The sequence below is a fragment of the Dermochelys coriacea genome, chromosome 1 (genome assembly GCF_009764565.3).
Source record: "Dermochelys coriacea isolate rDerCor1 chromosome 1, rDerCor1.pri.v4, whole genome shotgun sequence".
Taxonomy (NCBI): Eukaryota; Metazoa; Chordata; order Testudines; family Dermochelyidae; genus Dermochelys; species Dermochelys coriacea.
In genome coordinates, this window is record NC_050068.2 from 78,442,679 (window position 1) to 78,456,102 (window position 13,424).

The window sequence follows — 13,424 nt, forward strand, 5'->3', positions numbered from 1 at the left end:
TCATCAGATAACAAATAGCTCACAGTTGTCTGATTAAGTTTCTATATGATCAAAGATGAAGGTGGCTGCTAGTGCCTGTTGCTGCTCACATTAATGGAAAATCACTTTGCAGGAATATACTAATTAGTATAAACAGACTCAGCACTTCAAATAACATGTTGAGCCAAAAAAACAAAAGGGAAAAGTAGATGACAATTAGCCTATTGTTCATGCAAATGGAAGAAATAACTTCAGAATCAGACAATAGGTCAAGAGAGTGTATTGTGTAGGCGTTCATTGGAGAACAGACTAAACAGGAAGTGATGTATTTTATACTTATAGCCCTGTTGGGAGAGAAAGATATTAAATCCAGGCAGAGCACTAAAAGGGAACAAACAATATATTGTGTGGGAGACAACAGTAATAACTTTGAGCAGGGGGAGATACAGGACTATATGGTTTAAAATACATCAGTGGTTTAAGAGACTGTAATTATGTTTTATTGGGTATGGCTTTGGTTTATGCACATTTTTTGATAAAGCCCAGAGGTCTCCAAATCTAAAGCACATTGTTTATTTGTTTCTGTGCCTTAATCATGTAAAGCTCTGGTTTCAATTAGAAAAATAATTATACCAGTTAAAAGTGAACAAATGGAAATATGAAGGAAAGGGAAACATTCATATTTAGGAACAAATTTCACCGAAGAATACAGAGTCCAGTTCAAGTCTGTCCTGTATTCACAATCATCCTTGGGACTGGCCCAAATTGCCATAGAACTTGCCTGTCCCTTGTAATCATGATCTCCCAGTGTTCCACTGGAACCATGGAAAAGCCAGGCACTAGAGAGAGAGGCTCATGAGTCCAGGAGACAGAACTTTCTCAGGGCTGAGCCCTGGACTATGGAATGATGCTGAAACCCACCAACTTCTAAACTAAATACAAAACCTAATTTTTTTGACTTACCACAGCTTTCCTTCAAGAATTGATTCTCTTTCCCCCGCTCACGTCTGTGCACCCCTCTCCCCATACACACAATGCATCCATTCACATAGATACCTGTCACACACACACCTTTATTCAAAGAAACTATAAATTAGTCTATAAGCTATTTCCCCTACAGGCTAGAAGGGCAGAGACAGAGAGAGAGAGAGACTGATATATTTGCATTTTTAAATACTTAGTAGGCACTCAGATACCATACAGTAGTGGTAACCCAGTAATAGATAGAAGATATTACGCTAACCTTTTTAAAGAAAAGTATTCAACTCATTTTCAGAACATTACTGGAAATGTGTGGAAAATGTGGCCTTACATAATCATATTTAAGCAAATTATTTTTATCATCCTAGGACTTTCCCATTTATATCACTGAGTGCTACTCTGATTTGCCCCCTGCATGTTACATAGATGCAAAAATGCCTATACTTTGTATGGTAGCTTTTAGAGAAGCAAATACAATCCATTTCTTAACAAATCTATTAAAAATCACTATATGTTTACAGAAAAGATTTTTGTAACAAAGGTTTAATTTAAAAAGTTAATAATCGTATTTCAGAAGATCTGAGTCACCCATAGTAAGAATTAGTGGGTTTGTTCTATACAAAATGCTTTATTTAACCTTCATGCCTCCATTCAGATAATTATACAAATGCATACATTTAAAGATTTAAACTCTATTTCAGTTCACAGCTCAATTCATAGGAAAGTTGAATACAGAAAAGCAATGCACCAACAGAATATGTCTGAGACACCATTAAAAACAATAACACTTCTTCATTTAAATCTTTGAGAATAGACTGGAATAGTCATCCTCTGACAATTTCATGAGGGGACTCCCTTTACATTATCATAGGGCAAAAATCACCATTTTACAGTAAGAGGAAAAAAGCTCTGAGTATATTTACAGTACATACACTATACATAAATACAAGAACAACACTTACATAATATTAATAAACTTATAACATAGGTGTTGCCTAAACACTACATAGTATATAAATGCAGAGGAAACTATTGGGAAATTAGATCTTTAGATGATTTTTTTAAAGAAATATTTTTCAGTTAAAACCCTTTGAAAAGAAAGCAAAAGAAAGATTTAAGGAATTAATACATCTGCTTGCTAGCACTGGTAGTTTTAATTCTTTTCAGTACAGGACTTTCTATTGACACACTTATCTCTGTCGGGTTATGGACTAGTGACCCTTTCACATCATATTCTAGGAAAGAGAATCAGATACTGTACGTACTATTCCACTGCTGTGAAGCTTCAGTCCTGAATCTGTAGTTTTGTAAATTAGGGATGTTTTTGTATTTTTACACAAGAGGATTATACAAACAATTACTGGCACTTACAAAAACAATGACCTAACTGAAGGGAAAAATAGGGGGCCAAATTCAACCCTGGCCTCAATGTTACACCTAATATCATGGTGGAATTTGCTCCATCCATGTTTGGCTTGGCCAAGAATGATATTTTTTATTATTCTTTTGTTTCTTCAAAAACAGAGCTGACAGAACACTTCAAGTTAATATTATTTTTTACCTCACATGTAGATAGTGTCTCAACTCTTCAGTCACTTTGAGAGTGTGTGTTTGTGTGTGTAGGGTGGGGAATAGTGGTGGGGTGTGTTAAAGACCTGATGTCTGAAGTTTAATCAATTTAGCCATTTATAACTGTGTATGTTCTCTTGTGGATGCAAATGGAAGATATAATTTTTCAGAAACAGACAACCGGTAAAGAGAATGCGTTGTGTGGGTGTTCGTTGGAGAACTTACACTAAACAAGAAGTGAATTTATACTTACAGAACTATTTGGAGAGAAAGAAGCTGTCTTTAGAAGTATATATATATGGCAATTAGAAATGGGCTTGAATCAGAACCAAAAAGATACAACCTAGTCTGAATTTTGGGCAAGTTCAGACCCAATCGAAAGACTGCGTCTCAGACCTCTTTCTTTGATAAGGCCAACCTCAGATCTGACGGGCATGGATTTAGAGAATGTTGATACCTAAATCTGGTTCCAAACTGCATGGCTCAGGTCTTTATCTCAATACAGTCCATAAAAATCACATCACATACCAGTGTGATGCAATGCTGAACACAATATATGTTTGTAAATGTATTTTAAAGGTAAACATACAAAGATATATCTCATGAAGCAAATCAATGTGTCCAACAATACACAAAGATCAAGCATTTTTACAGTCATTAGTATTTCAGCTTGCTGAAATTTTTTGCCAGACTAAACTCTGGAAAACATTGAAGATTATGAATTCACACAACAGTGCCCCAGAGAATCCCTACCAGTAGGAGCTCAATCTTGTATTCTTATAGTAGTGAGAATTCCCACTGAATTTTTGCCTGTGCTGAGGAGCAAGAGTGTGTCCATAATATTCTATGACACTACAAGGCTAATACAGTTTATTTCATAGTCCAACATCAATGAAAACAACAACTACTACAGAGATATGCTGGCAATCAATGCAACTAAAAGCACGTATGTGTGTGTGTGTGCATTGCAGAATGAAACAAGAAGAACTGCACATTTTTGCATAATGAAGACTATAATGCCTTTCTTATGAATGGCCAACTGACAGATACTGCTGCAGCAAACCAAAACCCCTAAAGGAGTTTTCTCTGGGGGCCAGTTTCCAGATTTGTTCCATCAGGAAACACACACACACACACAAACAAAACAGGAGCCATTCAGCCTTCTGTTGACATATTCTGTGATGGTCTACTACCATCCCCAGTGTGCACTGAGATCTTTTATGTGCTTAATGTCTGGACATTAAATTCAGAATGACACAGAGTAAGTATGTGCATGTCCTGATGTGATTATATCCACTAACGGCTGATATGATTTAAAAAATGTGTTACTAAACTAGTGGTACTGAAACATGTTTGACTGACACACACTAATGTCTGCAGTAGTTTTTGCACACATAGGCCCATATTTTCAAAAGCAGTATCTAAATTTGCACCTGCTGTTTTTCTCTGAACAACTATTTTTGTGTACACAGAATCCTGCCTCAGTTTGTGCAAATCAAGCAGATGTTATACCATTCAAACAGCACACACAAATGTGGATTTTTGCATACACAAAATGTAGTATGGGCAAAACTGCAGTTACAAATTGAGAAGCTATTTTTAAAATATGCTCTGCATTGTATTGTTTAAGCATAAAAGGCAATGTTCTTCAGTTTAAATTCTGATCTTCAGGAGGTTTGTTTTAAGAAGCAGAAAAAGCCTGAGAAATGACACCACTGAGATATTTTAAAAGTCCATTAGTACATCAATTAATCAACTTTCTGTGAGAAACGTATAAGATTATATGTAAAAAGAGAGACAGCATGAAAAAGCCCTGGTTGTCATGGCTGGCCATTTTCTATAATAAAATCAATTAGTTTATTAATGTAATTGTCAAGGATAGTTGATTAGTAAGATCATTAAACATAAAAAACTCTCTCTAGATCATTTTAAAAATATCTGCAAATGTTATTTAAATATGCTCCAAGCTGCCATCTGCTTATCACAAAATGTAAAAAAGGGAGTGACCCATTCTTTGCCGACTGTTAAAGTATTTCAGCTAGTTCCCTGGTGATCTAAATTTTTCATAAAAGGGTTATTACATAAGAGGTCAAAAAAGGAGAGAGAAGTAATGTGTGAAATCTAAGTTTAAGAGTTGAAAGCCAACGGAGAGGATTTTCAAAGGAATTTCCATTGAAAAACAATTGCATTATTCTTCTAGAAATAGTTGCTAGGGTTACACTGGTTTTATTGCTGTTTTCTGGATTATTTCACTTGGCAATACCATTGATGCCCAGATGATTCTCAAGCAAATTGGACATAAATGGACCCCCAAAACAGTGCTGGGCAATGACCTCCACATATAATTTAGACTAGATGTGTGTGTCTGATTCACCTGTAAATTAGAATCCATTTCCTTCCTGCAGACTTGTGAAAAGACCAGACCAGAGAAAGAAGATAAAAGCTCTAGCACATCATCTCAATAAATGAAAAAACAAATGGCACTTTGTGTTTGTTTCTGTGTTGCATCATTGTAGTCCAAGTGTAATTTTATTTTTGTTTTATTGATAACAGGTTCCTAGTTATTGCTGTGTAAAAGTATAAGAACATCCCATAAGTTCTAATATTCATGAACAGGCACTTTCAGTTTCTGTTTCATGTCTGTAAATGGACTTTGGGTGGTCCTTGTTACAAGCATATGTACACTAGAAATGTCATAATCTTCCTATAGCACTTCATCTTGACATGCAACTGTACCTAAAAGACTAAATTCCCTGGAATCAGCAAAGAGTTGACCATCTGTTTTAGATGTGCAATCTTTCATTCAAAATGCATTTTTGTAGGGGAAGATAAACACAACAAGTAAATTAAATGAGAGTCTGTTGCTACTGTATCTTTCGTGCATTTTAGTGACTAGAAAAAAAGCACCAATGCAGCAGCTCTTGTTTTTTGTTTGTTTTTCACCTTGTTCAGACTAAGGCATTTTGAGTATGGACTTTTTCAGCTTCCAAGGACTCAAAATGGCTTAATTGCATCTAACACTGTTAGCAATAAACCAAGACAAATGGCCACTCCATTTTTGTACAGACTGAACATGCTCTGACAAAGTGTAACAATTGAGTTCCTATATTTTAACTGTGTGTAAGTTTTACAAGGCATATCTGAGCAGGTTTTAATTTTATTTTTTGTGATGAAAACTAAAAGTTTTTTTTAAACGTACTTCATTTAATCTATTTACAACCTGTGTAAAATTGTAAGTTTGAAAATACTTTTCGACTATCACATATATTACAGAATATTTAAACTGTTACAAGTACAGTAAAATACCTTCATTCTATTATTTTTAAAGATGCAGTATCCTTATAGTTAGGTTTCATACTAAAAACTGAATTGCTACTGAAATTGATTAGGATTTTACATATTTAAAAGTACCAATGGGCATGACTTGCTAAGCATACATTGCACAGTTACTGTTACTCTGTAATGAAACTGTGAAAATATAGCAGTTTTGAAATTTCTTTATGTACATCTTCAGTTATAAAACACAGGCAAAGACATAATACAGTAATACAAGCTGGTTTCTTAATAAGGTGAAGGTATTTTCTTTTACAGTATGAAACCTTTCCAATTCTTCATCTGGTTTTGAAATCATAGTTAAATCTTTGTTTCTGACTACATGTGTGATGAGGTATGTGATGAGGTATGCAGGTGTGGATGTGTGCGTGTATTGGGGCAGGGAGGACATGTTGAATGGTCTCTATTTTTGTATGCTGTAGAAGATGCACTTTACCTCACTGACCTCTTTAAAAAAATATTTTAATGATGGTAAACTCATTTCCATATGGAGGCAGCCACCCTCTATAAAGCAAAAAGAGAATTTTTCCATTAAAGAACATTTATTATCAGAAGATACATTTATCAATGACAACCTGGCGTACTTGTTCTATGCAGTTAATGGAAAATGAGATGTGTGGTTGTTATTATTCCATTATTATTTCTGGGGTATTGCCCAGCTATTTGTCGATTCTCTGCAAAGTGAATTTACCCCAAATACCGATATTACTGATGGCATTTTTAACACTGTTAATTTCATTATTTCAGCAAACAATTTCACATGCGCCTTAGTTTAAACCTATTTTACTTTTAATGGTGCTAAGTATAAGAAAGTGGAGAATAAGGAATACTGCATCTTCATGTTCTTTATAAACTGCCATTGCAATGAGCTGATTTCAAAGTGCTGGATCATACAGGTTTTTAAAAAAAGTAATGAAAATGTAAAGTTTAAAAAATCCTGTATCAAAGAGAACACTTGTTCAATATGTTTTCAGACACTATTGATGACTGGGCTTTAAGGTCCAGACCAAAAGCAGCCTTTTAAAATCACTTGGAGCATAACACTTTGTAGCATAGGTGCACATGCAAGCTGTAATGCATACAGTGTACTTCCTGTCTACTATTTATTCACTGAGGAGGATAAAAATTTGCTCTTATTGCAAGAATGGGATGGTTCACATTTGTGTTTTACTACTGCATATGTACAGATATAGTGTGTTGTGTAAAGATGACACCAGATATTCCTGCATGCTGTTTATGTTGTAAGCCATTCAAGTTGCACATTTGCAACAGAACTTGGCATTTTAGAGGAAATTATAATACGGAATATCAGACTTTACATTAATGCAAAAGATTGGAGGTAGCTCTGAACCAAAACCCTTGGTTTGAGAACACTGTTGGAGTCAGAGGAAGTTCAGATCTAGATCTGAACATTGTGGGTTGCTGACATTCTCTCTTCAAAGATAACTTCCCTTAAATCATTTCAGACCAAGAACAGAAGCATTAAAAATGGTCTCACTAAACATATTGGGCCAAATTCTGTGCGCTCAAATACACGTGAAGCTCCCCATTAATTTCAATGGGCGCCTACAAACCCCAAAAGCAGACATAGCTGATTGGAGAGGTTGTCTGGATAGAATAGCAATATGAAAGCTCTTTCATACACACGTTTTATTTTAATCTTCCTAACTGGAGAATGTGTCAAGAGGGATTGTCTGAAAACTCCAGTATTTGATACTTCTGTCTCTGGACCTGTTTCTGATGTCCCTTACGCTAGCTTTATGCTGGTGTAACTCCACTGAATTTAATGGCTTTACCCATTTCACATTGCTCTAATCCAGAGTACAACCAGGCCCTTTCTGTTATCTGCTGCAGTGTTTTTAATATGTAAATGAATAGGCAACCAGATGAGAGAAATGATGACATCCCTTACCGCTGTTTCTGAAAACTATCCAGACTGGCTTATCAATCTCCTTCTGGACAATAAACTTTGTTTTCTAAAGATAAACTAGGTCAAAAAAAAAAAAAAAAAAAAAGAAGAGACACCACATTATTTGCTGAAGGGAATATTTTTATGCACCAGTAAAGACCAACCAAAAATAAATTCTGGTTCCTTATGTTTAATTACTGCTACTTGAATAATTGCTGATTGTGCATTAAAAGAAATCTCATACATTGACTTGTGCTTGAACCCTGTTCCTAAGTTTTTAGAAGGAGTGGTACATTTAAAAGGACACTGAAGTTAATACAGGTGGGTCCAAAATTGTAACCTACAGACAATGCTAATGATATCTCACATACACTGAAAAATCAATCCTTTATATGAGGGATGCAACACTGGTAGTAAAATCTCAGCTGTATAGTCAAGAGACCCCATGACAACCCACCTACCTATTGTGTGCTCTAGGTTTGTTTCAGTCACAGCCTGTTACACTGTCCCTTTCGCTCTCAGTGCTGGGGTCTCCAGTGCTGGTTATGAGAAGGCTAGATATTGAAATGTTTTTTTTTTATTTGGATGACCTACCTGATCATGAGAATAGGACAGGAAACGAGACATGGAAGAGGCAAGCTCATGAAGTGACAACAAAGACTTTTTTTTGGTGCTGCTCTTTTAGTTGGGGAGCTGGAGTTAAACACTCTTGAAGCCCTTATTTGGGAGAGCTGATCAATTGTTCAGTATCAGGAGAACATTTACAAATATATCTAGGGATGATCAAACTTTGGGCCTGTCAATCTTTATACAGTTATTCTTCAATTATTTGCACTTGTTTTAGTGTTTACAGTTATGCCTTCATCAGCTATTAGTTGAACTTTTCTTAAAGATTGTTTTGATTTAAGAAGCCCTGTAACATAATAATTGTTATTTCAGGAATCAGAAGTTAATTCAGACTGGTCAAACATCATGGCATCAAGTGGCATCATGAATTTAATTTGTGCCGTTCCTGGAACCAAGTGTAAATAATTAAATGTACTGCAGAAGATGTTATGTGTCTTTTGTCTTTTATATGTTATGTATATTTACTTTTTGTCTCTAAACTATAAACATCTCAACACACACAACATCTCACCAAGCCTCTTTGTCACTTTGACCTGAATAACAGATCCTCACAGAGAAGAAAAAAAACCTGTTCTGTTTTAAAGAACAATTGCTTGCTAAGAGTTTCTCCTCTCTTTACCATATAATTTAATTAATACAAATTGGTTCACAATTATAGGGCTGCATGGGAATGATAAACAATTTGCTTTCATGTAAACTAAGGAGGTTCGGGTGGAACCTGCAGTGGCAACCTCTGGATCCCATGTGAAGGGCTATTTATAGCATAATGGAGGATTGACAAATGTCTCCTTATCTTGTACTTCCAAGTGAGGAAACTAGCACCCTGTTGATCATCTCTTTCAGAGAACATCTCTTCTACTTTATTAACCCATTAACAGTGGGAGTTTCCCAAGCCCCTCACCTATTTCATTTTTCAAGCCACAAAATAACTATTACATTCAATGGGAATGAAAAAATTTAACTGTGGTACCTAGCAGGCCAACAAACATCAGAAAGAATAGTTTAAGCTGTCAACATAACACAAAAAATCCAATGTGCTATTTCTTTACGGCCACCTTAGTTGGTACAAAGATTGGGTTTTGCAATAGTCCTCAATATGTTTTTGTCTGGAAAGCCATTTCATTCATTATTGCTTTCATCTGTTTGAGATTCGGCTGTTTCTTTTCTGCTTTTTCTCACTAGCAGTGGTACATTTAATTCCATTTTATGGTCGGCCACGCCACTAATCTTGGTGCAAGTGGATATAAGATTTGTTTCACTGTTTCCTTGTAATCAAATACATGGATGTAGAAAGGGAGGATGCCTGGGTGACAAAAAACTGCACTTTCAGAACAGGGCAGTAGCTTGTAGATGGGATCTTTCTATACAAACTGTTCTAAACAAATCCATAGCAGACCACAGATGCTTATACTGTACTTCAGCTGAAATGCTGCTACCCCATTTTGTTTTACAGACTTCAACAACAAAAAAATCTATGAAAAAGAAAAGGTTACATATCCTTTAGGTCATAATGACAAACCGTGGTGAAATAGTAAAACACCACCATCATTATTGCAAAAGTTTGCTTAAGTGTCCCTACACTTCAGATAGTGGAACCTCTCCAGCAAAATCTTCTCGCTGACGTTCGTGCAGCTTGTTTGTAACACAGTTCAGGGATATTTTATATACTGATTAGATGGTACTCAAAAAAAAGGGGAGACAATGGAATACTAAAGGTCTAGAGGTCTTGTTCTTGTCATTGGTTTGTGTTATCTGATCATCAAAATAGCAATAACTGTCAAGAATAAAATGTCCAACAGCTGAGAACATATACAGGCCATAAATGTTGTTAAAGGACACAGTATGGAAAATAATGCCCATTTTTGTAGCATTTAGGTTGCTATCTCCCAGGTGAACATGATGACATTTTGGGGGGTTGCCATGCTAGGGGGCTTTAACTTCAGATGGAAAGGAGAAGAGTGGCACTTCTTTTCCTGCTTTTTTGTATGGACATCATGGAATGTCCTTTGTGTTAACACTGTAGAAGAGGATTCAGCCCTGCTGAATGCACGTAGTTAAGAGACCCAGCTCTTATACTCTGCTTGACAAGTAGCGTTTCTCACACCAGCATGTGCCTACGGCGGTGCAGCGCCAAGTGATCTGAACGGGAAAAGCTGCGGTCACAGTCTGCACACTTGAATGGCTTCACTCCTGTGTGCTTGCGATAGTGCCTTGTCAGTTCATCTGAGCGAGCAAACTTCCAGGTGCACCCTTCCCAGGTACATTTGTATGGTTTTTCTCCTAGGATAGACAAGAGAGAGAAAGAAACACGTAGTGACTTTCTATTCAGTTGATCCCAGCCACTTCAAGCCCATGCGTCCCACTCCCATGGCCTGTGGGTGTTTTAAGGAAAATTTTCAAAATTTTTACTTTCTGAATCTGTACCAAAAGACAAAATATTTTGGTCCAGATTTCTTCAGTCCTACAGGAGTCACATGACTAAGAGAATCAACCAGATTAAGGCAACAACAATCTGAGGACAGAGCTTTGTGCAAGCACTACCATAATAATAGTGCAATCCTTTTAGCTCGCACTTCCTCAGTCCACACCTGATCTCAAAATAGCAGACTCTCCTCAGTTTTCATTCAAAGGCAGAATGCTAAAGGGAAGTCTCTCATTAGAAGGGCTCCATCATTGTTACAAACTACACAACAGAACATTTACTAGCACATTATAAAGTCTATAAAAATAAAATATATTTCTCAAAATAAACAGAAAAAGAGCAACCAGTGAGGATCTCTCCTTGTTCTTGTTCAATTAGGGTGAATTCAATGAGATCAGAGTGAGACCAATTCTGAATGCTCTGGAAAATGTTGTACTTAAAAAAGTAAGTTGCACTGCATAATACAGGTTCTATATAAGTCAATACAATACCAGCAGAATAATTCAAAACATCCTTATTTTATTCATTTACAAATTAATATTTTTGTTATGCAAACCCATTTCTATTACTCTTATAGGCCACAAAGTTATGTAATTTCATCACCACCCCAGCACTCTGTGGTGACATGTTAACTGCTCTTGGGTATCTCCCATATTCAGCAGTCTAGTGTGCATCAAAAACTGATAAAGAAAACCATCTTGACGTGTTTTTGTGCACATAAATGTGTGCTTTAAGGAACTCCATTGGCAAATTGAATTAGAATTTTGAAACTCATCAGGTATACTGTGGTTGCAGTTGCTAAATCAGCCAGCCACAAGCAGTGTTACGAGGAAAAAAGCATCTCTACCTCAATGATTTCTTTATTAGAAACCATCTGCCACGCTAGTTCTGGTTCATATTTAGGCTGCCTGGAATCCTGAGCAAAATGAGTAGCAAAATACTACTTCAATTACATAAAACAGTGAGAGACTGCTTACCTTGGCCCCCTACAGCACCTCCCTGCAGGTGTCTCTCCAAAAGTCAACAAACACTTGTTGAGCACATTATAATTTCAAAGGAAAAATCTCACTGATTTCCCAGTTTAGAAAATTGTTGCCATGTTTTAAAGGGATAAGACCTGAAACCTCTAGATGAAATGGCAGCATGTGACTTTATAAAGAATTCATATGCTGCACCATATATAGGTATAGCAGTAGCAACATTTGAGCTAATTAGAGTTATACCTATTGCAAAACATCTAGGATATACTGTACCTATACACCAGCTAACACACGACAATTTCACTGCTTCTGATGTCTGACAGTGAAGTAAAACAACTACTGCAAAGACAATCCAGTATTCTGGGTTTTAACTTGATTACAGTACATAGCTGGAAGCAACAATGAGGATACCAACTTTGTCAATCTAATTCTGTGATCCTCCATTGCATGCAAAATGCTGAATATTTACTGTCTTCTGGATGTCCATGGCATCTGGCTCTGAAAATTCTGCACCAAAATGAGGTGTATGAGCATGAGCTAAATGGCAGATGGCTGGCTACGTGTTCTTGCCAGTGACAAAGTGCTACAAAACGTACTCAGATTTGCCACAGAATTCTCTTAAACCCCCTTACCACAAAAAGTTAGTGTGGAATGCTGTACAAATGTACAATATTCCATCTGACTTGGCAGATCTATACTAATGATCTCCTCATATCATATGAATGATTTCTAACTACAGCATGTGTCACTCCATCACTGTGCCCGCATCTTCAACACATTGTAAATCTCTTTTCATTCACACTAACTGAAACAGACCTTTTTGGTTCCTGTGGTAGTAGAGGCTTCCAAGGCAAAGTGGAGATACAGTAGTCTAAGTGCAGTACATAAACCACAGTGTGGGTTATTTTCTGAATCATATCCAGATTACCTGAAGCTCCTGAGAGCTCTGTAAGACTCAGGGCCTTCCCTCCATCACAGCCTCCCTCCCACAAAAGGGCCCCAATATCTCTTGACTTGGAAGAAGGAGGAAGGCCAGGGGAAGTGGCTTCTGCCCTCAACTAGGAAGGAGACATACCAAAGATAAGTAGTGAACCACTCCCATTGGGGCATTCCCTAAGATGACAACCCTGCAGGAAGAAATATGTGGAAGATGTGGAAGGAGGTGGATCTGTGGCACTGAGCTGGAGTACTCCAGCTGCAGCAGCCAGTCTTCCTTCCCGTTAAATTCGGCCTGCTCAGCCCTGGAAAAACTGGAACTGGGGATGAGCCTGGAATCGCCCTGTTCCTCTTTGACTAACTGGGTAGGAATGGAAGAAAAAAGAGAGGATAGGAAAAGGAGGAAGAAACCTGAGCCACAGAGGGTATGTTGGTGCATCCCTGTGAATCAATGGAGTTTAAAAAAAGCAATGAAGCTGCAACATTTTTCCTCTATTGGGCTGGGATGACCTGGTCCCTAATGTCCTGTTCCACCTTTGGGCTTCCTGGTTTTTGTATTGAAATATGAAAGGTAAGAAAATATGAGCAAAAGTAAGGCACCTTGATGAGAGTGCACTTTTAGTCCTAGAGAAGTGGCTGGTGGAGTTCTGCAGCATGACTACTATCGTGCGATGTATGGCTTATATGG

At 37.0% G+C, this 13,424-nt stretch overlaps 1 protein-coding gene across 10 annotated transcripts in view; it reads right to left on the reverse strand.

Moving 5' to 3' along the window:
* Positions 1-1,568: 1,568 nt before the first annotated feature.
* KLF12 (Kruppel like factor 12) overlaps positions 1,569-13,424 on the reverse strand; it is a 361,876-nt gene continuing 350,020 nt past the window's right edge. For all 10 annotated transcript variants that reach the window (XM_043504595.1, XM_038371243.2, XM_043504589.1 and 7 more), the window contains one exon: positions 1,569-10,678. In XM_043504595.1, coding sequence (XP_043360530.1) covers positions 10,497-10,678 — 182 coding nt within the window. In that variant the 3' untranslated portion in view covers positions 1,569-10,496. The remainder of the gene's footprint in view (positions 10,679-13,424) is intronic.